We start from the raw sequence: 27068 nt of genomic DNA on the forward strand, positions 1-27068 counted from the left end.
TGTCCAGAGAGTAAGGAACTAGCCTGACACCCCGTGCTAGGTAAGCACACATGGTGTCTAGATCCTCCGGGGTGCGCACGGGGTGTCCATATACTTTGAGCATTTCCTATCGGTACAATGAGGGTATGGAAATGATGGCAAAGAAGCCCCCTTTCCGGTGATAGGTGTAGGAAGGCAAGTATATAATTTTATGGTGTTTCCACACTGTTATTCTTCCACCTTGCCTCTTATTGATAGTGCGATTTCTCTACAACACAAATAAAATCAAAATAGAACCTTCGAGTCACAAGAAAACCACGTCTTTTTTCTTTTCTTTTTGGGTGGGGCAGTCCTCTCCATAATAAGCATCCTAGGAAAAAGATGAACTGAGATAAATCTGGACGACTGCCATTAGTTCCACTAATAATTATATTGCCATCACACCAAAAAAATAATCATTTAGAGGTAAATGCACTTTCACACGGGATTGTGACGCCATGCGTTGACCCTTATCAAGACGGTATCACCCACACATCACAATCGAATATCACCAGTGCCGAACACAGTATGGTTCAGCGTCGGAGAAGAGATGTTCCACCTCAGACACGGCCCCAGCGTCCCCCCCCCTAAGAAAGGCGGCACCGCAGCTTCGAGACGACGCCCCCGAGAAAGCGAATGCGTGAGTCTCAGCGAAAGGAACCGCGGCCCGGTCTCCTCGAAAACAAAACACGCCGCCACACCATGGGTCAAACCCGGTCAAACAGCCCGTTGCCGAGGCGGGTCGAAAAGCGACGACCTTTTCTTGAGCCCTAAGGCTCGTTTCCTTTTTCTATATATATTCCTATTAATTATATATATATATATATATATATATATATATATATATTTGTAGTCGAGTTTCTTTTCTTTCCTATTATTATTATTATCAGCTTGGACCTGGCAACTCACTAGTTGTGTTACTCTTACTAGTTCTTTTGGGGGAGAAAAAGGAGAAGTGAAGAAGAAGAAGAAGAAGAAGAAGAAGAAGAGAAGAGAAGAGGAGGGGAAAATATCGCCGCGGCGGGGAGGCAAACCAAGCAAACCCTAGCCAGAGCCAGAGACAGAAACACCTAAAGCGCCGGTCGCCGGATCGCCCCGTCGCGTGACCGACCGGCCACCACCAGTGCAGCCATCGCCATCGCCGCCGCCCTCCCTCCCTCCCTAGAGGCTACAGCAAGCAAGAAAGCGAGCAGGCAAGGAGGGGTGGGGGATGGCGGACAGCGGCGGGGTCAGCGCCAACAACGCCGCCGCCGGCAACGACGACGAGGAGGGCAACACCGCCCCGTTCCCCGAGACGGTACCTCCCTCCCTCCCTCCCTCTCCCTTCCCTTCCCTTCCATTGATGGAGCTCAACACGAATGCATCCCCTTATCCACTACCGCACACACGAGAGGAGGAGGCCGTCTCTCAGCAGATCTGAGAGCAAGCAGCCAACACAAGGGGAGGGATGCGCCAATCCCAATCAATTTCAACCCACCCCTCCTTGATTTACTTTGCTTCACTTCACTTCTCTTCACTTCACCAAAGAAAGGACTTTTACTTTGAAAGGTCTTATCTTGATTACAAATGAAAACATATGCAACATTCAGTGCTTGGTCTTATCTTGATTTGTGATTACAAAATGAAAAAAAATGCCTTAGATTAGATGTGCGAGCGAGCGATGAATGCCGATTAACTCACCACTGCCTCTCGTTTGCCCTTGTCATCAATCAGGTCCAGATAGGAGGATCTCCCGAGTACAGGGTCGAGAGGAAGCTCGGCAAAGGCGGCTTTGGCCACGTCTTTGTCGGCCGCCGCCTAACCGGTGGCAACGGCCGCGGCGCCGGTGCTCACGAGGTACCAATCCCTCTATCTCTCTCTCTCTCTGTTTCTTTGTTTGTGCTTTTTTCTCATTCATTCATATGTTTTGCAAAACAAAAAAAAGAGAGAGAGAGAGAGTTTTGGTTCTGCTTAAAGATAACTCCCTTTTTACTTGTATTTGTAGGTTGCAATCAAATTCGAGCACAACACCAGCAAGGGCTGCAACTACGGCCCTCCATACGAGTGGCATGTCTATTCGTAAGTCTCTATTCTGTCAGCGTTCCTTGTCACAACTTCCTGCTTCGCGTCATCATCTTTGTCATGACGTTATATATATACCAGTGCTCTTGGAGGTACTCATGGTGTGCCCAAGGTGCATTATAAAGGCCGGCAGGGTGACTACTATGTCATGGTATGAATTATTGTCCGTTCCCGACATTTTTGCTGGATGACGCGTTACCCTCTTGCAAGGACCAGAACGTTTTGTTTTATCCCTCTTGTGAAACTGCAGATCATGGATATGCTGGGGCCTAGCTTGTGGGATTCCTGGAATTCAGCAGGGCAGACGTGAGTTTCTTTCTTCTCTTACTAGTCTTCCTAACGGCTTAGGCCGACTTCCTTTTATTTTTATCTGCTTCTATCTAATCGAGGAAGCTGTTTACTAGCTGCTTCTCTTTCTCAACATACAACCACACTGTTATGGATGTCTACTTGCTTCATATACCATACATTTTCTGTTTATAAATATAACAGTTGTTTGTGCTGTATTCCTGTATCTAACATGTTTGAAGCAGAAATTATCATTTTTCCTGCACCCATTACATTGTTCTCACACTAACAAGCTCTTTTGTTGCATGTGAAGAAAAAATTTGGTTAGAATTTACATATCTACGTGAGAACGGTGTAGTTGAAGGGCCGAGTCTTGACTATTTTATTTTTCACGCTCGATGATTTTTTTTTCATCCTGCACCTATTCCTAAATTTTGCAGTGTAGTTTGTTACTTCCTGGTTTTCTAACTTGTGTCGAAAACTTTCAGCATGTCATCAGAAATGGTAGCTTGTATTGCTGCAGAGGCCATTTCTATCCTGGAAAGCATGCATTCTAAAGGGTAAGCAGGCATCCGAAGGTTAGCTATGTTTGATCCATTAGCCATTCTCCCTCTTTTCTCATGATGCTTCTATAAGTTTCTTTCAGATATGTACATGGAGACGTCAAACCTGAGAATTTTCTTCTCGGTCAGCCTGGAACTCCTCAAGAAAAGAAACTTTTTCTTGTAGATCTTGGATTAGGTAAGCAAACCTCTTCATCCACCATATTCTTGCTACTTGTTAGTTTACACTGCAGCGGTGAAAGTTCCGACTCCGAGTGTTCTGGTAGAATACTGTTGCTAGTGTACTGGTAGTTTAGATGACCCAAACTTGATAATCTTGACTGCTTTAGACCTTCAGTGTTCCATGTTGCTTTGTGTCTGGAAATTTGGGTCATGTAAGATTTATTTTTTTGCATTTGGCAGCAACAAAGTGGAAAGATCCTGCTACTCAACAGCATGTTGATTATGATCAACGTCCGGATGCCTTCAGGTCTGCCATGCCTTAAATTTGTTAGTTCTCTACGATCTTATATATCTGCAGATGTTCTAAATCTTGCCTTCCTGATGTAGAGGAACAGTCAGGTATGCTAGTGCCCATGCGCATTTAGGAAGAACTGCAAGCAGGAGAGATGACTTGGAATCACTGGCTTATACACTAGTATTTCTCCATCGAGGCAGGTTGCCATGGCAAGGATACCAGGTACCGTATTGTCTAATCTATTTAGTTTTTGTGCCCATTCACCATCATTTTGTAGCATATCTGTTTGAGAATCTCATATAGATATTGTGTGTGTGTGTGTGTGTGTGTGTGTGTGTGTGTTTGCAGGGTGATAATAAATCATTTCTGGTGTGCAAGAGAAAGATGAGTACCTCACCTGATATCCTTTGCGGCCTCTGTCCTCAACCTTTTAAGCTATTTCTTGAGACTGTAGTCAACATGAAGTTTGATGAGGAACCAAACTACTCCAAGTTGATTTCTTTGTTCGATGTTCTAATTGGACCAAACCCTTCCATCAGACCAATCAATACCGATGGAGCCCAAAAGGTTCGTGTTAGGGCATTGCGCATGATTTGGAGTTATCAAGTGAACCTGAAAACACTGCATGTGTTACTAAACTCTTTCATTCCCTGCAGGTAGGGCAGAAGCGTTCTAGGCTGCTTAATGACGACGACGATAGCAATGCAAGAAAGAAGATTCGCCTGGGTGTTCCAGCAACACAGTGGATTTCAGTGTATAATTCTAGATCACCCATGAAACAGAGGTACGGTTCTGATTCTCAAGCTATCTCTTCTCCTCTATTCTTGAACTGAAAAAGGCCCATGATTTCCTTCTGCACTCTTTGTTGCATGATGCGCGGAGTTCATAGTGTTTGCTTTGCTGCTTTGTTTTAGTGAAACCCACAGGATCATATTAGGATTTCTTTTGACAGTTATCTACTGGTTAAAGTTCAGCTTTGAGGGTTTACCCTAATTATTTGAATTATAAAGCAACTCACAGACTTACTTTAGATGTATTCATGGAACTTGCGTCCCGCATACTTTCCAGCACATTGTGCTTACATCTTAGGCTCATACTGGCTTCTGTATACACATGTTGTTGTTAGCCACGGTCAGTTATGCACAGTCCTTTGTGTTGGCAAAAAATGCCTCACATAAGACTTTTTCTTTTATGATCCAACTATGATAAGACAGGCAATTTGCCTGTCGTGTAGGCCCGGGGTGTGGTGATCCTTCCCTGATATGATGTATTGTAATGCCCTCTTACGCATAGCAATACGGTAAAAAGTTACCTTTCCACCGAGACCTGTGAAGCTCATGCGCCACATCCCATATATTCCCATTTGCAGCGTTGCCTGTAGTTTATAATCTGTTAGGAGAACTCAAGTATAGTATAAATGAAGGAAACTTTACAATCTTTGCTGGGAACCAAAATACGCTGACAATCTACAGGATTCTCCTTCATTGTTTGCATCATCATCTTTTTTATGTACGAGTTTATTTGTATACAGGCTGATTAACTTTTACCCTTGATAGGTACCACTATAATGTGGCTGACAATAGGTTAGCGCCACACGTGGAGAAAGGAAATGAGGATGGTCTGCTGATAAGCTCAATATCATCATGTGTTGATCTTTGGGCAATCATCATGGATGCTGGAACTGGCTTCACGGATCAAGTCTATGAGCTGTCTCCACATTTCCTTCACAAGGTCCCATCTGTCCCTCGTGTAACTTAATTCTCCTCATTTGCACTCATTTTAACCCAAAAAAAAAAAAAAAAAAAACAGGACTGGATTATGGAACAATGGGAGAAAAATTTCTACATCAGTTCTGTTGCTGGCGCCAATATCGGAAGCTCTCTTGTAGTGATGTCCAAAGGTATGCATATCTTTTGTGTTACATATAGTCTTTACTTTCTGTCTTTTCCCTATCTGTCGCATATGTAAGCATGTCTCTCGCTCGTGGCGAGTCTAGTTGTCTTGCAATGTAGCACATCCGTGTGAATCAGCAACTAAGAAGTAAACCTGGAGAGGAGAGCGAAGTCGCTGCTCCAAATCCGCTGGTATTCAAACAGCAGGATCAGTCATCTGTGATATTTTCTCTGCTTACCAGATTGCAGTCGCCATCTTTTGATGGGAGCCCCTGTTCATGATTCTTTTTATTTATTATATTTATTATATATGTAACTGCTTAGCTGATGCTGTAATATGTTGTGGTATATCATGTGATGATTGGCAGGCACACCATACACGCAGCAGTCCTACAAGGTGAGCGATTCCTTCCCGTTTAAATGGATAAACAAGAAGTGGAAGGAAGGCTTCTACGTGACGTCGATGGCGACATCAGGCAGCCGATGGGCCATAGTCATGTCGCGCAACGCTGGGTTCACCGACCAGGTGAGATTATGGTTTCATCATTCTTTTTGAAGCATTTTTTTCGCTCGATATTTCCTTTCACACGCCGCCACTGTTGGTTTCTACAAATCATGGTTCCCCGAGTTGGCGTGTAAGATGCCGCCGCCTGTCTTGCTGGTGGTCTTGGGAGTTGAGTTTGTAAAACGTCGTAACTGGTGTGGTGGCAGGTGGTGGAGCTGGACTTTCTGTACCCGAGCGAGGGCGTCCACCGGCGGTGGGACAACGGGTACCGGATCACGGCGATGGCGGCGACCGTGGACCAGTCGGCCCTGATCCTGAGCATGCCGAGGCGCCGGCCTCGGGACGAGACGCAGGAGACCCTGCGCACGTCGCAGTTCCCCAGCGCGCATGTCAAGGCATGCATGCTTGAACCCTCCTTCCCTCCCTCCCTAGTAAAGCAGCAAGTTGTTATGGATTGGAGAGCTTTTGCTGACTTGAGTTGGAATGAAAATGTTGCAGGACAAGTGGGCCAAGAACCTCTACCTCGCCGGGATCTGCTACGGGCGAACGGTGGCGTAGCGGTAGCCATGGCTGCCGGCGGGCTTGCTAGTAACTAGTAGGTCATATTTATCCAGACCTGATTCTTGTTGCTGACACCAACCCAACCCAACCCAACCCAACCCAACCCCCACCCCATCCCATTCATGTGTATATTTTCATTGGTGGTCAGCAGCAGGCAGGAGCATCTGCTTGCTTAATTTTAGTTTTAATTACTGCAGCATCGATTGTAGCGCGTTTGTTTGTTTTGTTTTGGTGGATGGTGAATGAATGAATGAATGAATTTCCTCCTTAATCATGTAATGTAATGTTGTACAGTAGTAGCATCTTATCTGACTGCTAAACTAGTCATGATGATGATTATGTTGCTCGTCTCTTGTACCATGCATGTTTTTCATCAAAATCTACCACTATCTAGTTTTTTTTTTTAAAAAAATCGCCTCTCATTATAGTACATTCCTGCTAAAATGCAGGCATCTCCATGAGAGCTAAGCTAAAAATAGAGACATCTCAATAAGCTATGCTCGCCGAGGATGGCAAGTTCATTTCTTTTTATTTTTCTAGCCGGAAATCGCCAAACTAAATTTGCCATTCTCGTGTCTATGTAAATTTAAATAAACAATTTTGCACCTTTTATAGCCATTGGATGTGATGCTATAAGATGCGTGTGTGCTAAAACTGACGTGGGTTGTATCTTGTTGTTTTTATAAATGATAAGTGAATGAGATCATCTAAATAAGTTGTAGGTGCAAATTTGCCTTAAATAAAATTGCCATGAAAACGTTTGATTTGACAAAGCAATTTTGTTTTGTTGATGCATTTTTGTGTTAGAGACAAGAAAGAAAGAAAGAAAGAAAGAAAGAAAGAAAGAAATGAGCAGTTGGAGGGCGCACAAGTGGCCTTGGCTGCACCAACCAACCAAAGTGGATCCAGAGAGAGAGCAGCCATGGCCATGCCCATGCCCGGCCTCCTCCCCAACCTCCTCCCTCCCTCCATCGTCTCCCAACGACGGTGGTTATCTCACCGCCGGCCACCGCCGGCCCACCGCGCCACCAGCAGAATCACAAGCAGCAGCAGCGGCGGCGGCGGCGGCGGCGACGACTCCACCACCACGTCTCCGGCGGCGGTGAAGCTCACCTACCTCGAGTTCAACGGCTGGCTGTGGGAGCTGCCCGGCGGCTTCCGCGTCCTCGTCGACCCCATCCTCGTCGGCAACCTCGACTTCGGCATCCCATGGCTCTTCGACGCCGCCAAGAAGACCCTCCCCAACCCCAACTCCCAGCCAGACGCCGGCCTCCTCGCCGGCGTCGACCTGCTGCTCATCACCCAGAGCCTCGACGACCACTGCCACCTCCGCACCCTCACCCAGCTCGCCGCCGTCCGCCCGGGCCTCCCCGTCGTCGCCACGCCCAACGCGCGCCCCATCCTCTCCGCCCTCCCCTTCGCCCACGTCACCTACCTCGAGCCCGGCCAGTCCACCGCCGCCGCCGCCGCAGTCACCGTGCTCGCCACCGCCGGCCCCGTGCTCGGCCCGCCGTGGCAGCGCCCCGAGAACGGCTACATCGTCACCGCCGCCGCCGCCGCCGCCGGGGGCAGAAGCACCAGCGTCTACTACGAGCCGCACTGCGTGTACGACGCCGGGTTCCTGCGGGGCAGGGCGGCGCGCGCCGACGTGCTCATCACGCCCGTCGTCAAGCAGCTCCTCCCGGCCGACTTCACCCTCGTCTCCGGGCAGGAGGACGCCGTGGAGCTCGCCAGGCTGCTCCGCCCCGGCTACGTCGTGCCCATGAGCAACGGCGAGTTCGACGCCAAGGGGATCCTCGCCGCCCTCGTCTCCACCCGGGGCACCATCCAGGCCTTCAGGGCCATGCTCGCCCACGCGCTCCCCGACGCAAAGGTCGTCGAGCCCACCCCCGGCGTCCCGCTCCACCTCCGCTTCGACGACGACGACAACGACGACAATTCATCAACAACAACAACAACATCATCATCATCATCATCATCATCATCATCATCATCATCATCATCATCATCATCATCATAGATTAGTTCAATTCTCCATTCATATTGCAACAATAAGATTACTTGTTAGAACAACTCCCGTCATCCTAGACATGCTCTAGTAAGTAGAATGAATCTAGTTCAAAAATTCTTAATATCATCATCATATATGTAATAATTATAATACAATCTACTATTTCTTTTTTATTTCAAGGATAAGTATAATACAATCTTATTCTACTGTACATGGCAAGACCAGTTTCATGGATGGATGCCGGTCAGTCTATAACCATTCCATCGTCGTCGTCGTCGTCGTCGTCATCGTCATCATCATCATCATCATCATCATCATCCGGCGAGGACGAGGGCGAGGGCGGCTCGGCGTGGCCGAGATGAACCCAAAAGGACTGCAGCAGGGTCTTGGAGCCCAGGAATTGCCCGCCGGAGTCCGACTCCATGTCGTAGCACCAGGGGCCGCCCGACGCCGTAACCGATCCCTGTTGCTCCTGCTATGCCGCCTTGGCTTTTACAACGAAGAAGAGGCGGCCATCCGAGGCGGCGAGCTCCGCCTGGATCACCTGCGGCCGGCCATAGAGCCTGGGAAGGTACACCTTGTCGGCCATGGATTCGGCAACCGGCTTTGCCACCGCCACCGACGAGGTCGTCCCCGTGAAAAGGGAGCGGCCGTCCAATGACTTGACCCTCTTCCATGCCATCTTGGCCTCGTCGAGCCTCAGCACGTAGATGGGCGGAGCTCCGTTGCTGCCCGTCAGCACGGCGAGCAGCTCCGACCGCGAGCCGACGAGGTGGCAGTTCTTGTAGGCGAGCTCCGGGGCAAAGCCGGCGGGCTTTGGGAGCGCACTCCACGTCGCCTGGCCGGGATCGTAGACCCCTAGAGCGCCCTCCTGTCCAAGGCAGTAGAGCATCCCCTTGTGCATCACCGGGCTGCAGCAGCAGGACATTCTGAAGGAGCTCTGCTCCTCCACGCTCTTCCAGACGCTGCCGGCGCCGCCCCAGCTCTCGACCCTGATGGTGCCCAAGAAGGCGCGGACGGCGAACACGTCAAAGCAGCAGCCATTGTTGTTGTTGTTGTTGTTGTTGTTGTTGCGGCCATTGTCGTGGCCGTGGTGGCGCGGCGCGGAGCACATGAACCCCTGGTCGCCGTCCTCCCGCTTGGGCGTCTCGTGCACGGACCCGTCCAGGAGGTTGGCGAGCACGACGGTGGTGCTGGGCGTGCTGAGCATGACCCACCCGCCGGCGCCCGCGGAGAAGAGCCTGCCGCCTTGGGGCAGGGGAGGCGCGGCGAGGAGGAAGGTCCTGTGCAGGTGGGGGCTGTAGCAGCGGACGGCGCCGGCGGCGGTGAGCGTGGCGCTGAGCAGCACGGGCGCGGCGTCGGCCGGGTACACCGGGAACGCGCACGACCGCCAGCTCCTGCAGACGGCGCCGAACCGGGGCACGTCGGCGAGAGGGAGCCGGCCGCAGACGAGGCCCAGCAGCTCCGGCAGGAAGCCCGCCCAGTCCGGCCCTTCCTCCTCCTGCTCCTCGATGGCTTCCGTCGTGTCGCAGCTGATCTCCAGTCCTGCAGCAGCAGCAGCAGATGCAGAGCCATGGGGTGATGCCGCGGCGACTGATCGGAATCGGATCGGGGTTTCGTGGTGGGTAGTACCTCGCATCCGGGCGTCGAGGTCATGGTGGTGGTCGTAACGGGGCCGCTTGCCGAGGGGGGCGTGGTCGTGGTCGTGGGCGGCCGGGGAGCGGCGCTTGGCGACGGAGAGCGAGGAGAGGAGGGAGGAGATCTCCGGCACGCCGCCGCCGCCGCCGCCGCTTGGGTTGCGGTGGCAGCAGGGCTTCTTGGCGCTCCTCTCGGCGGCTGCCCACTCCACCGCCCTCTTGGCCCGATCCTCCATCTGCTTCCCCTCCCCTGCCCCTGCTCCTGCTCGGTATCTATCCGCCATTGATCAACTCCAGAGCAGAGCAGAGACTCCAATCGGATCGGGAAGGCACGGGACAAAGAACGGATTTTTATCTCACCACCAGATTTAAGGCCAGAGAGACCGACTCAGCCTCTCACACCTTCCCTCAATTTTTTACCCACATGATAATTCTTTTTCTTTTTTTTGAAGGTGGTGTGACCTCGGATCTCTACGACCTTTATATTCTTGGTCAATACTTTGTGATCATCACAGTTTTGTGAGAATAAATTTTCTTCTTCTTTTGGCAGTGCCATGGCGTTAGAGAGTTTTTGTTGAGTTTATGTTGCTGTGTCAACCTTCTTTTTGTTGGTTTGATTCTTTGTGGAGGTGAAAATTTTCATCGACACCATGGTGAAGATATAGTGACTCAACGGCCTGCACTTCTACGGGATCATCCCCGGCCCAAGTACGTTCATCGATCAATGCTTCCCATCTTTCTAGATGGGCGACTTAAGACGCTTTCAGAAATCATTATTGGTAATGTTCGTGCGGGTGAAAGAGTGACAATATTGTTGCTTCAGTCTAGTTGCAGCCTCTTTATCAAAGTCTTTGGAGTATTTTTTCGAGCAAAAATTGATATCGCGAAGAAGGTGTTTACAAGAGATTTTCTCTGTATTTTTTTAGATCTTAGATTCAAATCATGTAGTTGTTATGAATATGAATAAAGTTACATGTGTTTCTCAAAAAAAAAAAACCTAGTCTCTGCTTATGGTAATCCGGAGATTGAACTCGTAGTGGCCACTGCCAAGCTTGCGTCACTACAAGTCCGCAACAACTAAATTTACTTCTTTGATTAAAATTACTTTTATCAATTAAAATTACTTTTACTTTAACCCCATTTAATAGTTCGGTGGTTCGTACAACTCAGGAAAGAAGAAAATGAAACTAAAAAAAAACTATGTCTTCGCCCTCCATTGACTTCAGATGAATGACTTCACGTGTCATTATCTTCGACAAGAATGTCTTCACGAACTACCAATGTCTTCATACATTTTTAGGGCTCATTTTCGATGGGTAAACCAAATCAATAGGGACTTCTACCTGTGTTCTCCTGTGAATCTCACAAACACATTAGTCTTTCAACCAAATTTGTCGTCAATACTCCAAAACCAACTAGGGGTGGCACTAGATGCATTTATATTCTCCCTCTTTTTGGTGATTGATGACAAATGGTTGAAGTTTTCAACGGGGATAAAACATGTGAAGATAAGGTACAAAGTGATTGGCTTCATGAAGTGGTAGGGGCTCTCCCTGAAGATGTGCATATATGTAATTTGCGTTTGAATGCAAATGCACATGCCAGGTTGTACTTTGTGGAGATCTCCCTCTTTTCATGAAGTCAATGTGCATACAGATAATACTCTGAAGATAATGAAATGCACTAATTACATATGGGTGTCTGCGATATGACTTCATGCGCATAAGGTCAAAGTTTTGTAGTGCGCAACAAGAAACAACAGCAAATGTAGCAGACGTCCATCAGGACTTAAGTTTACAACCTAAATACCAAATGTTTAAAAACGAGCGTTGCAAAATTAACAAAATATAGCATACCTGACCCAAAAGTCCCCGCTTGAAGACTATCAACCCATATGCTTCTCCCCCTTTTGTCATCGAATGACCAAAAAGGTGTGAAGACACATATGGTGTCTAAGCGTTCCCGAAAGACAGTGTTGAAGATGTTGGTGTAGCCGGGTCGATGTCGGAGTTCGGTGGTGCAGAAGGGCCTGATGCAGTGTCGCGATGCAGTGAAGTTGTTGCTAGAGAAGTGGCATCATCTTCTTCAACAAGCAGTTGCACGTGTACAATAGGCGCAGAAGAAGAGTAGTCCGAGTCTTCAATGGATGGCGTAGCACGCCACTTCTCATTGGATGGGGGCTTGGAGCCAAACTTGAAAGTTTCCTTGAAGCCATCGGCATCAAGGTCTTCTTCAGAGCACAGTAGAGTGAGGCTCTTCCAAGCATGCCTATTGGCTTCATGAGCGACAAACGCATTTTTGGTAGAAAGATTTCTGATGCGATTGATGTCACCAAGTAGACTCTGCATTTGATGACTTACAAGGGATGATAAGGCATGAGAATCGCCTCCTTGTCCTTATTGGCAAGCATGAAATTGACGAGGTAGTCCCTCGCGTATTCACAGTGCTTTGCACAGACTGCCAAGAAGCTCTCGTGCATGAAGTACGGGTCAGCAACACATATATAAGGTATCTGCTCAACCCCGATGAGGTAGTTCATGTGCAAGGCATAAAGGCGGACAAAGGTAAAATCTAGCTTCTTCAAGTTAAGCATGTCAAAGATGTAAACGAATCGAAGGAAGAACTTCTCCGTGGGGAATGTGTCGACGTACGACAATTGTCGCGACACGTTAACCACATAGAGAGGGTATCCTGGATTTTTTGAGGTGATGAGGCCTTTCTCTATCCGTAGCACATCATCCGATCTCAAAGCTTAGTTGAGTTACCTATCAAAGGGCGTCCTTTCACTTGGAACAATATGCAATTAGACCCTCTACTTGAACAACTTGACTGGTTCTTAGCAAGCTCTAATTGGACTCTCTCATATCCTAAAACCCTGGTCAAACCGCTAGGTAAACCTGTCTCAGACCATATCCCTTGTGTTGTTACTATTGAAACAAACATTCAAAATCCAAATTATTTTGCTTGAGTCCTTTTGGGTTCAACACCCTGAATATTGTTGAGACCTCTTGGGCCAAATCAGTCAAATCCATGAATTCTGCCACTATTCTATGCCGAAAACTAAAGACCCTAAGACAAGACCTCAAACACTGGAGCAATGGTATATCTAAGTTATCGGTGGCCATTGAAAACTCTAATAAAGCCCTTTGTGAGATTGATGAATTGAAAAAAAAATGTGCTCTGACCGTACCTGAAGCCAACTTTCGTCGAATACTAAAGACTCACATACTGAGATTGCTAAGATATCAACAACTCTACTGGAAAAAGAGATGTACAATTAGATGGGTCCAATTCGGAGATGAGCCATCAAAGTTCTTTCAAGCCATGGCTTCGGAGCGATATAGAAGGAATAATATAGCTTCTTTGGCGATCAGTGATGGCAGAACTGTTGAAGATCATGCGGGTAAGGAATCCATCATATTTCAAACTTTCAAAGAAAGGATGGGATCTTCACAATCATGTAACACGAAGTTTGATCTTGCTAGAATCATTAAAACGTGTGAAGGGCTTGATGAGCTAACCCCCCTTTTACACATGATGAAATTGACAAAGTTATTAGAGAGATGTCTGTAGACACAGCCCTTGGTCCAGACGATTTGACTGGACTTTTCTTAAAAAGATGCTGGTCAATTATTAAAGAAGACTTTTATAACCTGTGCAATCAATTCCACAACGGTGAGCTTAATTTGGAAAGCATTAGTGATGGCTTCATCACACTCATTCCAAAAATAGGCTCTCCTGAAACTATTAATGACTATAGGCGATCACATTGTTAAATTGCTGTCTCAAAGTCATCACAAAGATTTTGGCTAATAGACTCCAAAAAATCATTCTGAAGATTGTGCATAGGAACCAATATGGTTTTCTGAAGGGAAGGACCATCCAAGATTGTCTTGCATGGGCATACGAGTACATATATCAATGCCAATCTTCTAAAAAAGAAATCATGCTCCTCAAGCTAGACTTTGCCAAAGCCTTTGACACGATTGAGCATGAAGTTATGATTGAGATTATGAAAAACATGGGATTCAATGACAAATGGCTAAGCTGGATTCGGTGCATATTTTCTTCAGGAAAATCCTCAGTCCTCCTCAATGGAACTCCTGCCGTCAATTTCATTGCAAGTGTGGGGTCAGACAGGGGGACCCTCTTTCCCCACTCATTTTCGTTTTGGCGGCATACCTCCTCCAAGATGCCATCAATGATGCCTTTGCACACAACCTAATTCATCTGCCATTTCCATCCTCGCATCAAATTGAGTACCCGGTGATTCAATACGCTGATGATACAATCCTGGCTTTACCTGCATGCACACAACAAGCGACTGTCATCAAGGATATTCTAACTGACTATGCTACGTCCATTGGTTTGAAAATAAACTTTCACAAATCAACGTTGATACCAATCAATTGTGATACCGCTAAGTCTGAGGAGATTACTTCTATCTTTAGATGTGTCATTGGCAAGATGCCCTTCACATACTTGGGGCTTCCACTTGGTACCACTCGCCCAACAGTTCTTGAGCTCATGCCTCTAGTTTTTTCCGTCGAACAACGGTTAACGACCACTCTTAACATGATATCTTTGAAGGAAATATGCCCTAGAGGCAATAATAAAGTTATTATTTATTTCCTTATATCATGATAAATGTTTATTATTCATGCTAGAATTGTATTAACCGGAAACATAATACTTGTGTGAATACATAGACAAACAGAGTGTCACTAGTATGCATCTACTTGACTAGCTCGTTTATCAAAGATGGTTATGTTTCCTAACCATGGACAAAAGAGTTGTCATTTGATTAACGGGATCACATCATTAGGAGAATGATGTGATTGACTTGACCCATTCCGTTAGCTTAGCACTTGATCGTTTAGTATGTTGCTATTGCTTTCTTCATGACTTATACATGTTCCTATGACTATGAGATTATGCAACTCCCGTTTACCGGAGGAACACTTTGTGTGCTACCAAACATCACAACGTAACTGGGTGATTATAAATGAGCTCTACATGTGTCTCCGAAGGTACATGTTGGGTTGGCATATTTCGAGATTAGGATTTGTCACTCCGATTGTCGGAGAGGTATCTCTGGGCCCTCTCGGTAATGCACATCACTATAAGCCTTGCAAGCAATGTAGCTAATGAGTTAGTTACAGAATGATGCATTACGTAACGAGTAAAGAGACTTGCCGGTAACGAGATTGAACTAGGTATTGGATACCGACGATCGAATCTCAGGCAAGTAACATACCGATGACAAAGGGAACAACGTATGTTGTTATGCGGTTTGACCGATAAAGATCTTCATAGAATATGTAGGAGCCAATATGGGCATCCAGGTTCCGCTATTGGTTATTGACCAAGAATAGTTCTAGGTTATGTCTACATAGTTCTCGAACCCGTAGGGTCCGCACGCTTAAGGCTTCGATGACAGTTATATTATGAGTTTATGAGTTTTGATGTACCGAAGGAGTTCGGAGTCCCGGATGAGATCGGGGACATGACGAGGAGTCTCGAAATGGTCGAGACGTAAAGATCGATATATTGAACGACTATATTCGGAGTTCGGAAAGGTTCTGAGTGATTCGAGTATTTTTCGAAGAGTTACGGGAATTCGCCGGGGAGTATATGGGCCTTATTGGGCCATACGGGAATATAGGAGAGAGGCCAAAAGGAAGGAGGCCTGCGCCCCCCCTCTGGTCCGAATTGGACAAGGGGCGCAGCCCCCCTTTCCTTCTTCCTCTCCCCTCTTTCCCCTTCTCCTACTCCAACAAGGGAGGTGGAATCCTACTAGGACTAGGGAGTCCTAGTAGGACTCCACACTTGGCGCGCTCCCTCCTAGGGCCGGCCTCCTCCCCCTTTGCTCCTTTATATACGGGGGCAGGGGGGCACCCCATGACACATAAGTTGATCTACGGATTGTTCCTTAGCCGTGTGCGGTGCCCCCCTCCACCATATCCCACCTCGGTCATATCGTCGCGGAGTTTAGGCGAAGCCCTGCGCCGGTAGAACATCATTATCGTCACCACGCCGTCGTGTTGACGGAACTCATCCCCGACGCTTTGCTGGATTAGAGCCCGGGGAACGTCATCGAGCTGAACGTGTGCTGAACACGGAGGTGCCGTATGTTCGGTGCTTGGATCGGTCGAATCGTGAAGACGTACGACTACATCAACCGTGTTATCATAACGCTTCCGCTTACGGTCTACGAAGGTACGTGGATAACACTCTCCCCTCTTGTTGCTATGCCATCACCATGATCTTGCATGTGCGTAGGATTTTTTTTGAAATTACTACGTTCCCCAACAATCTTATGGTGGAAAGCTCTCTCTGCTTAATTTCGTGATCACATCGCTCATTATCTTTGCTTTCTGCACCCTTCGATTGCCTACCAAAATAATTGAGCTCCTGGGTAAAATTTGAAGAAAGTGCTTATGGACCAAGAAAACTGAGCAAGAGGACAAGTGCAACTCTCTTGCATCTTGGGACATGGTGTGTCGGCCCAAAGAAAGTGGAGGGCTCAGAGTGATTGATCTCAGAGTTCAAGGTGATGCGCTCTTATTAAAATATCTGCATAAATTCTATAATGGTTGGAACGTGCCATGAGTTGAACTTATTTGGAAAACATACTACACGAATCAAATTTCGTATGCGTCTGATCCTTGTGGATCTTTCTGGTGGCAAGACGTAGCAAAATTGATGCCAATATATAGAGGCATCTCAACCGTCCACGTGTCCAATAATGGAACCAATGTGCTCTTCTGGAAAGACTTATGGACACACACCATCTTTGCTGAGAAATACCCGCGTGCGCTCTCTTACGCCATAAATGAAGATGTATCAATTAAGGATTTTTTGTCCATCACGTCACTATGAGAGGCGTTTCATCTACCCCTCTCGGCACAGGCCCATGCAGAAGTTTGACAACTGCAGTCGGACACGATGGAGATTGTTCTTTCCAATGAACCCGATGCTTGGACATATATTTGGGGCACGGAGATTTTCATAGCTCATAGATACTACACATTCTACTTCCGGAAAGTAAGGGCTCATGAGGCTTTTGGCTGGATCTGGAAATCAAAATCCACCAAGAAAATCAAGGTCTTTGGTTGGTTACTCCTTTCTGATCGACTAAACACACAAAATATGCTCAAACAAAGACATTACAATATTGGAAGTGACCATGACTGTATCCTATGTGGACTTCACATCGAGGAAACCTTGGAGCACATCTTTTAGCACTGAATGCTGGTCCAGCCTTGGTATAATCTGGAATCAGGGACAATCAAGATTACAAAATGTTGCTTCTGCCAAGAACAACTGGAACAAACCTCTCTTCATGGAGCTATTTTTACTTGCAGCCTGGAGCATCTAGAAGGAATATAACAATAAACATTTCAAGGGGATTGTACCAACAAAGACCTCCTGGTTAGATAGGCTCAAAAGTGACTTCTCTCTCCTTACCTATAGGATTAAGGACAAGCACAAACATCTCATTCCACTCATCCTATCTTCTATAAACTAAGCTCTCCCTCACCTCCCAAAGGGGGGTTGAAATGTAACCATATCATGTAAAGATCCCATGTAAATTGTTACCCCTTTATATTTAATACATAAACAGTAGGAGGTTCTCCTACTGTTAACGGTTCAAAAAAATAGTAGTAGATGCAGGCAGGAGTCGGTCTACTAATCTTGGACGTGATGCCTATATAATGATCATTGCCTGGATATTGTCATAATTATTTGAAGTTCTATCAATTGCCCAACAGTAATTTGTTTATCCACCGTATGCTAATTTTCTCGAGAGAAGCCACTAGTGAAATCTACGGCCCCCGGGTCTCTTCTTTATCATATTTGCCTTCGAGATCTATTTTTATTCGCTTTTATTTTCAGATCTATTAATCCAAAAACCAAAAAATACCTTCCTGCAATTTATTGTTATTTAATTTATCTCGCGTTCCCGCGAGATCTATTTATCCAATCTACTACAATTTTATCTATCTTCTTACCCGGGAGGGATTGACAACCCCTCTTTTACGTCGGATTGCAAGTATTTGTTCTCTGTGTGCAGGTACCGTTTATGTAGTGTTGCGTGGTTCTCCTACTGGTTCGATAACCTTGGCCTCATCACTGAGGAAAATACCTACAGTAGCTGTGCTGCATCATCCCTTCCTCTTTGGGGAAATACCCACGTAGTTCAAGCAGCATCAATGGTCTTTGGTTTATCTTGCTTGAGCTGGTGCGCAAGCCACTCATCTCGGATGTTGTTCCGAAAGGCGGCGATCGCCTCAGTGTCGGGGCAGTCTATGATTTGGTTATTTTTAGTTAAGAACTTGTTCCAGAATTTCCTTGCCAACTCACCAGGTTGCTGAATGATATGGCTGAGGTCGTCGGCATCTGGAGGTCGGACATAAGTCCCTCGCTGGCCTGTCGCACCCTCCAGGGGGGCGATCAGGTTGGTCATCCCACCCGCGTGTTAAAGGCACGTCGTCAGTTACTTCTTCATCGAACACGGGCAGCAAATGCCTGCACGGGTAAGATTTAGGCACGCTGTGGCACCGTTCTTTGAGATATTGCTCGGCCAAGAGTATTTCGATCCACTTGTCATTAAGTGCGTCATGATTGGCTTGCAGCTGACGTTGCTTTTGTTTCATGCTTCTGGCGGTGGCCTCAAGGCGCCGTCGGAACCATTCTTGCTCAAAGGGGTCCTCGGGGACTATAAAGTCCTCGGTACCGAGGCTCTCATCCTTCTCGGATTGGGGTAAGTAATTATCGTCAGCCCCTTCAAAGAGGTCATCGGGGTCCTCGTCCTCGGGGATTCCCGCGGGACTGCGTTGCCGCCATGTGGAGGCTTGAAAATCCTCTCTCAGATTGCCGGCCTCGTCTGCTGTCGCGTCGTTGTTGGTGGCGGTGGCGCCATGCCCGCTGGGGTCCCCATCGGTACATCTCCCGTGCCTTCGCCGACGTCTTGATAGGTTCTTGGGAGTATCTACCATATATACGTCGTAAGTGGATGTTGCAATCCACTTACTGGTGTTGGTCAGCGGCGTAGTGGTTTCTATAGGGCCATCGACATCTTCATCCATGTTGGTATCCTCCTCGTAGTCTAACACGTCGGTTAAACCGTCGACCGTGACGACTAGGTGGGTGGTGGGTGGGACATGAATCCCGATCATCGGCTTTAAGGCCGATCTTGTCATAAACTGAGGTCTGACCGTCCAAGATTGACAAGCTCTGGATGCAATCCAACATCTTGTTTAGGTGAGATAATTCCTCAGGGTTCATGGCCTGGCTATAAGCCGGGCCAACTTGAAGTACGATTTGCAAGTCGCTTGACGCGTTCTCAGCCTTGTAAGGGGCCGAATTTAATTTCTGGATCTGGTACTAGAGTCAGTTCTGAACCCGATGTAGTATCCAAAGCCGGGTTCGGACCAACGTCGAGGCTTGACGCCGAGATGTTACTCTGAAGACCAACGTTGAGGCTTGACGCCGAGATGAGGTCGCCCGAGGCTGGGGTGATTTGATTCCTTCGCGTAGTCTTATGGTGCGAGGGGGCCTTCTCCAACGTCCTTGAGGGAGATCGGTTTCGCCGATGTCCGATAAGCCCTCGATCCACGTTGCATTGGCATCACCGGTGCCAATCGTCGTCTCGCCGTGCGGTACGCACCGCTCATGCTCCAGGGGTCGGCCTGCACTTTGGTTGAACAGCCTGCCGATGGACAGCACCAACGCGTGGGTCGACTTCGAGGAAGCCTTTGTCCGCAACTTCAAGGGGACATACAAGCGACCCGGTCGCCCCAGCCAGCTCGCCATGTGCGTGCAGGGGCCGACGGAGACCGGCGGCGAGTACCTCGCACGCTGGACCGAGCTCCGGAACAGCTGCGAGGGCGTCCGTGAAGTCCAGGCCTGGCGTCGAGCCCCCGATGTCCGATAAGCCCTCGATCCGGCCTGACGTCCAGCCCGGAAGAACCCTACGTCTTGCTTTGATTGTATTGATGATGATGTATCGAGTAGAAGCTTGATCTACCTCTAGATCGTAAGGAGAGACCTAACCCTAAGGGTAGAAAACATTTTTTGTGTGTGTTTTGTGTACCAGAAAAGAAAAGAAAGGAAAGGAAAAGCTCCCAAATGCCAAGTCCATGACCATGAGTGGGCGAGTGAATGAATGACCACATGGCGGTAACATGCCATGCGTGGACCATCCTCTCCTCTCCTCTCCCTCCTTTGCTCCATCCTCACACGCACACGCACACTGTCATTCATGTGACCTGACCGCCATTAACACATTCTCTCCTCTCTTCTCTCTGAGTCTGACCGCCCCCTTCCCACAAGCACAGCCGCATTGGTGGCGCGATTGCGGTCGGGATCGCCGCCGGCCATGGCCGACCCGTACGGCGACGGCCGGGCGCTGAGGAACCATCAGCCGCCGGCGCAGCAGCAGCAGCAGCAGCGGCCCAGGCTGAAGCCGGCGCTGGAGATGGAGGACCTCATCAGCCTGCTCCACGGCTCCGATCCCGTCCGCATCGAGCTCACCCGCCTCGAGAACGACCTCCACTGTAAGCCCCCCCCACCCATTGCCGATCCGATCTGCCCTCCCAGATCTCCCTCCCGGACCAAGATTCCGCCTTTGGATTGGAGCTCAACGGATTGGATTTGGTGCTTGCTTGCAGACAAGGAGAAGGAGCTCGGCGACGCGCAGGCGGAGATCAAGGCCCTGCGCCTCTCCGAGCGGGCGCGCGAGAAGGCCGTCGAGGATGTCAGTACCCCTCCCTCCCTCTCTTTTCCTTTCCTTCCATCCAGCTCCAGGCTACTACGTACTCTAGTAGGATAGGAGTAGAAGAATTGTGCAGATCCGATCCGAGCATCGGCTTCATGTAATTTCCCTGAGCACACAACCAAAACGACTGCCTTGATTTTTTCGGTTAAAGCTCCATCTGCATCTGCATCTTGTTGAACCTTGACAAAAATATGCACACTAAATTAAAACCACCTGCTCACTAGTCACTAGTGTCAAAAACCTTCTTACATTATGGGAGGGACAATTTTCCTGACTTTGCCTTACGCATCAATGTAAGCTTACCGAAGAACTGGCAAAGGTGGATGGGAAGCTCAAGCTCACAGAGTCTCTCCTGGAAAGCAAGGTCTTTTTCCTCTTCTTCTTCTTCCAAGCTCATACTACTTCTTATCTTGAGAAACAGAGCAGCTGTTGATGACACGCGGCATTTTGCAGAACCTTGAAGCCAAGAAGATCAACGACGAGAAGAAAGCGGCGCTTGCTGCCCAGTTTGCAGCCGAGGCTACGCTGCGGAGGGTTCATGCAGCGCACAAGGACGATGACATGCCCCCCATCGAGGCCATCCTTGCGCCGCTGGAGGCCGAGCTGAAACTAGCCCGTCAAGAGGTACTTTTCATCTTTTGCCATATGCTAGCTTGTCCTGTCTTGTTTTCTCTTGCAGTCTCATCGGTGTGTTCCATGTAGGTCGGTTTCCAGATGTGGATTTACGTGTTGCTGCTACTTCACAAATTTGCAATTCTATCAACTGATGTTTATGTGCAGTTGCCGATTCTACCATCGGTCCTGTTCTCTGTCGATTGAATGTGCCCTCCTGCTTAAACACTAATTAATGCATCGGTTTTGTTGAGCAGATTGCAAAACTACAAGATGACAACAGGGCATTGGACCGTCTTACAAAATCCAAGGAAGCTGCTCTGCTGGAAGCAGAGAGGACAGTTCAGATAGCATTAGCGAAAGCTTCCTTGGTGGATGATTTACAAAACAAAAACCAAGAATTGATGAAACAGATCGAGATATGTCAGGTATAAGACGGTGAAAGCATGCATTTACAAACAATTTTTACTAGCTGTGGCATGCGATCAGCAATGGTATATCAAGACTTCCTTCTTTGGTGTTCTATAGGAAGAGAACAAAATCTTGGACAGAATGCACCGCCAGAAGGTTGCTGAGGTCGAAAAGCTTACTCAGACTGTCAGAGAGCTAGAAGAAGCTGTTCTTGCTGGTGGTGCCGCCGCAAATGCTGTGAGGGACTATCAGCGGAAAGTTCAGGAGATGAATGTAATGCGTGATGGCTTGACTTGAACTCCTATTTATGCATTTCATGATATTTAGTGTATCGATATTTCTTACATGTGAATTCGCAAAAAAAAAAAAAAAAAAATCTTACATGTGTGTTGTTCTCAGGAGGAAATGAAAACTCTGGATCGTGAGCTTGCTCGTGCAAAGGTTTCAGCAAATAGGGTCGCGGTAGTGGTGGCAAATGAGTGGAAAGATGGCAATGATAAAGTAATGCCTGTTAAGCAATGGCTCGAAGAACGGAGGCTTCTCCAAGTAAGTAATGAAGGTTTCATTCTTCTAGTCCTACTCGGCTTTTTCTGGATGGATGTCTAGAAGCTCCTCAAACTCAAAGGAACTGTGGCCTTTTTGCATTTGTCTTCTTCTTTGACTGGACTAAACCATGGCACATTTTGTTAACTTGTGGAGGGTTATCCTTTTACAGGGAGAAATGCAGCAACTCCGTGATAAACTTGCTATAGCAGAGAGGGCTGCAAGATCAGAAGCTCAACTAAAGGTATCCATTTTCTTCTTGATGTTTCTCATGAGATCCTTTACTTCTGCCTTCCTATCAGTCAGCTTTTTTTCGCTCTCTTCATTGTTATACGTATCGAATATCTCAGGACAAGTTCCAGCTACGGCTTAAAGTACTCGAGGAAGGATTGAGAATGTCAACATCTCGAACCAATGCAAGTGCTGCGCGCCGTCAGTCTATTGGTGGTGCTGAGAGTGCATCTAAGACCAATGGCTTTCTATCAAAGCGGCCATCATTCCAGATGAGAACATCGGTATCTACTACCACGACTACTCTCGTGAACCATGCAAAGGGGGCATCCAAGTCTTTTGATGGAGGGTGTAGATCACTTGACCGTTATAAGGGCCATGTAAATGGGGCTGGCATGAACGTATCTACCGACTCCAGCGAGGATAAGGAGTCAAACAACTCAGACGAGAAGCCTAGTGAATTTACATCTGTTGAGTCGGAGGACACGGTGTCAGGTATGCTGTATGATATGCTGCAAAAGGAGGTCGTTGCTCTAAGGAAGGCTTGTCATGAAAAGGACCAAAGCTTGAAAGACAAGGACGACGCAGTTGAGGTAACTCTAGTCTAGCCTGGTGCTAGGATCACACTGTTAGGCTGCCCTCTTTTTTTTTTTTTTTTTTTCCGCATTCCTGTTAATGAGTGGTTTGATGTGCAGATGTTGGCTAAGAAAGTCGACACTTTAACAAAGGCGATGGAGTCAGAGGCTAAGAAGATGAGACGGGATGTAGCTGCCATGGAAAAGGAGGTGGTGGCTATGCGATTAGAGAAAGAGCAGGATACCAAGGCAAGAAGGTTCGGCAGTTCGAGTGCTTCTGCCAACAGTTCACAGATGCCACCTGGAAGGTACATTACACCCCTACCACAGATACCATCATTGTCTCTTGTTGAGATTTTGAGATAAACAATCACCGTGCCCGTTTCGAACTCCACTAGGCACGGTATGTGTTGTTACTTGTTAGTTAAAAGAATTTTGTGTGGTGTATCTCAGGACTCTGCCTCGGAGCGGTTCAGCACGCAACATGTGATGCTGGTATGAAGCATCCCTCGTGTAGTTAGTTGAATCATGGCGTCCAGGGACCCTCTTCTGACTTGTGTGTAGAGAAAACAAGAAGGCGGTGCCCAGAAGCGTCTGAGCCTGAGCCTGACCCTGGTCGATCGTGCCTACTACATCTCGTGGTCGCGGAAATCAATTAATCAATCAATCGATCGATCGGCGACACGAGTTTGTCGGGTGAAAGTTAAGTGTGGTTGATGAGATTTGGTGGTGTTTTTATCCATTTCCTATCGTGGAATCGAAACACTTGGTTGTATAGGTATGGTGTGGCCTTGCCATCTTTTTTGTTTGTAATCCTACTCCCCAAGAGTTTGTGTGGTGAATAATAACATGGTGATGATGATAGTGCAGTTAAGCTGGTGTGCTTTCTTGTTTTGGGTGTAAAAATGCAGCCTTGAAACCATTTCAGCACTTGTATAGTGCAGCCTCCCTAAAACTCCTCTCCTTGATAAAGCCGTGACCCCGTGAGTGTGATTCTGTCTGTCATGGTGTCTATGGATGTTTTTATTTATTTATTTATTTATTTATTTATTGAATTGTGGAGGTTGCATCCCACATTTTTTGGTTTCTTTCATTTTTTGTCTCTTTGTTAACAGACCGTCTTTTGTATTATGACGACATGCTTGTTCCAGTGACTCCCTTTCTCTGTTTTGATTCTCGAGTTTACTCATGTATAATGATTTTCCAATGATTTAATTGGCTATATAATAATAAGGTTTCTTGCTTCCTTTTTAATGCCATATTCTCCTATTTTATTTTATTTTATCTGCATGCAACAAGGATTGGAAACTTGAAGGTGTGTGAAAAAAATCCGTCTACATTCAACAACAATTTAGGCACGCACGCATATTCTAGAAAAGTATCCGTGCAAGTTGTTGCACATTTTTTTTAGAAAATGTTGTTCATATATATCTAAAAAAAATCTATCACCCTGTCGTTCGCATGTTTTCTTAAAAGAAACATCATGTAATTTGTCCGTGCGTTGTAAACAAAGAAATGGAAAACACCAGGAAACCACATCATGTAATTCCGTACGGGAATATTTTCGGTTCCCTGCTGCTAAAGAAAGAGAGAACCACACATGCATCCAGTCAGGGAATATCTTCACCTTTGCAGTTTCATCAGGGAGTATATATTTTCACTTTTGGCATTTGAACCTGAGGTGATTTAGGTGGAACAAATTGCCTATGCCCACAACATGATGATTTTCTACTTCATTACACATTCGGTTAATTATGCACTATATATATTAATCCTTTGCTCCATTCTGCAATACATCTCAACTTTTTCTTTTCTTTCGAACTGGGGCTCATCGAGCTTCCATTTGATATTGTTAACGGAAACAACACCATACAAGCTTGACAAAGCTCTATATGGACTGAAGCAGGCTCCCAGGACATGGTACTCACGACTAATTAAGTCAGAAACTGCAAACACTTGGTTTGGTTCCTTCAAAATTTGACACATCCTTGTTCGTTTACAATAAGTCAAATACCACTATATTTATTCTTATTTACGTTGATGATATCATTGTCACAAGTTCATCTGATGAGGCTGTGACAGGTTTGTTAAAGGATCTGAGTGCTGAGTTTGCCCTTAAGGATCCGGGAGACCTACATTTCTTTCTAGGAATTGAAGTTAAAAAACATGGAGACAGTCTTCATCTCTCTCAGGAAAAGTATGCCACTGATCTGGTAAGGAGAGTTGGGTTGCAAGGATATAAGCATACACCAACACCACTATCTAGTACAGAAAAACGGTCACTTACTGAGGGGGAACCCTTGAGTGAGGAAGATAGTACCAGATATAGATGTTTAGTGGGAGCACTTCAGTACATAACTTTAACAAGGCCTGATATTTCTTTTACTCTCAGCAAAGTATGTCAGTTTCTTCATGCTCCCACCAAAACTCATTGGACTGCTGCAAAACGCATAGTGAGATATGTGAAAGATACTATGAATCTTAGTCTTACCTTCAACAAGTCCTCTTCCACTCTTGTTAGTGCTTTTTCTGATTCTGACTGGGCAGGATGTCCAGATGACAGACGCTCCACTGGTGGTTTTGCAATATTCTTTGGGCCAAACTTGGTATCCTAGTGTGCAAAGAAAGAAGCCATGGTGTCAAGGTCAAGTACATAAGTTGAGTATAAAGCACTAGCTAATGCCACAATAGAGATTATATGGATTTAGTCCATGTTGAAAGAGCTTGGTGTGAAGCACACTCGAATTCCATGTCTATGGTGTGATAATCTCGGTGCTACTTATCTATTTGCTAATACAGTCTTTCATTCCAGGACGAAACACATTGAGATAGACTTCCACTTTGTTCGAGAAAGGGTAGCTAATAAGAAATTGGAGATCCGTTTTGTGCATTCACGAGATCAGATTGCAGATGGATTCACAAAGGCATTACCTACAAGGAACCCTGAGGAATTCAAGCCTAATCTCAACTTAACCAAGTTGTGATTAAGGGAGGGTGTCAAACGACACATATTGCATCGTGTGATACCCGGCTCCACTCCTTGTAACCGAAGACTACAGATAGGGATAGAGATAGGTAGTTTATATTCTCTGTTATCTCTTGTAACTAGATATCTCTTCCTTCCTTCCTAAGTCTGTAATCCCAACAACTTGTATGCTGTCCAAGGAGTGGTGCCCCTGGTTATATAACATGCAAGCGTCACCCAGAGCTGGGGTACGACGTTTCCCGCAGGGCTCATCCAGGTTCCATTTGATGTTGTTAATGGAAACAACATCATAAACGCACAAAATGCAACAAAATGGTAAATTAGAAGCCTCCACATGCGGCCTACTAAAAGGTGGTTTTGACACCTTTCTGGGAGGGCTAGCAAGGTGGGGTACAAGCGAGTACGTAGTTAGCATTTTGGGCCGTGTGGATGTGGAGTTCTTGCATGTAACCATCTTGTAAGAATATTGTGGACGGGGTCGTTTCCCTCCTCCTGCTATAATACATGATACACACACTCGTGCGATGTCTAGAAAAAAAAGCCTCCACTAATAACAGGAAAATCCCACTGAAACACGCGCTATCGTGTCGACAAACATCCTTATGAGGCGAAAAAAACCTGGAGAGACTCTGACGGAGTAGCAAAGGTGCCCAAACATCAACGTTTATACCTGACACAATAGGCAAACAAATGAATGAAACGGTGCAGTCGTTTGAACCTCAAAACGCAGTCATTTCAGAATCTCAAGACTGATGCCTTCGACCAGCTCAAGACCAGCGGAAGGAGTTGGATCAAAAAAGTGCTCTTTAGTTTGTGGTCGGCATACACCACCATGTGCAGGATCACACAAGGAAATCTGTTGGAGCAAAACCTTGCCCTAGCTCTTCCTCGAGTCTACCTCTCCCTCTCTGTGTCACCTCACTCTAGCATAAAC

General features: G+C 46.8%; 4 protein-coding genes across 4 annotated transcripts; 3 read left to right on the plus strand and 1 right to left on the minus strand.

Annotated features, from left to right (window-relative positions):
• Window positions 1–977: 977 nt before the first annotated feature.
• On the plus strand, window positions 978–6684 carry LOC123110028 (casein kinase 1-like protein HD16). The gene is made up of 16 exons (XM_044530429.1): window positions 978–1315; window positions 1732–1854; window positions 2003–2076; window positions 2161–2230; window positions 2330–2385; window positions 2856–2927; window positions 3014–3108; window positions 3333–3399; window positions 3480–3609; window positions 3736–3954; window positions 4044–4171; window positions 4944–5118; window positions 5197–5287; window positions 5648–5805; window positions 5991–6179; window positions 6283–6684. The coding sequence occupies exons 1-16, from the start codon at window positions 1229–1231 to the stop codon at window positions 6340–6342; spliced, it is 1794 nt and encodes a 597-aa protein (XP_044386364.1). The 5' UTR covers window positions 978–1228; the 3' UTR covers window positions 6343–6684.
• A 492-nt stretch (window positions 6685–7176) lies between these two features.
• Window positions 7177–8567, plus strand: LOC123110029 (uncharacterized). Its single transcript, XM_044530431.1, has one exon. It carries the CDS (start codon window positions 7268–7270, stop codon window positions 8363–8365), a length of 1098 nt encoding a protein of 365 aa, XP_044386366.1. The 5' UTR covers window positions 7177–7267; the 3' UTR covers window positions 8366–8567.
• Window positions 8493–10431, minus strand: LOC123110030 (F-box/kelch-repeat protein At1g57790). The gene is made up of 2 exons (XM_044530432.1): window positions 9989–10431; window positions 8493–9901 (listed from the first exon to the last, which is right to left on the minus strand). Exons 1-2 carry the CDS (start codon window positions 10275–10277, stop codon window positions 8832–8834), a joined length of 1359 nt encoding a protein of 452 aa, XP_044386367.1. The 5' UTR covers window positions 10278–10431; the 3' UTR covers window positions 8493–8831.
• Window positions 10432–20197: 9766 nt separating this feature from the next.
• On the plus strand, window positions 20198–24022 carry LOC123110031 (microtubule-associated protein 70-1). The gene is made up of 11 exons (XM_044530433.1): window positions 20198–20555; window positions 20670–20755; window positions 21075–21140; window positions 21230–21400; window positions 21646–21816; window positions 21917–22072; window positions 22199–22345; window positions 22515–22586; window positions 22693–23166; window positions 23269–23456; window positions 23602–24022. Exons 1-11 carry the CDS (start codon window positions 20378–20380, stop codon window positions 23636–23638), a joined length of 1746 nt encoding a protein of 581 aa, XP_044386368.1. The 5' UTR covers window positions 20198–20377; the 3' UTR covers window positions 23639–24022.
• The last annotated feature ends 3046 nt before the right edge of the window (window positions 24023–27068 follow it).

Source organism: Triticum aestivum, chromosome 5B (assembly GCF_018294505.1).
Source record: "Triticum aestivum cultivar Chinese Spring chromosome 5B, IWGSC CS RefSeq v2.1, whole genome shotgun sequence".
Classification (NCBI taxonomy): Eukaryota; Viridiplantae; Streptophyta; class Magnoliopsida; order Poales; family Poaceae; genus Triticum; species Triticum aestivum.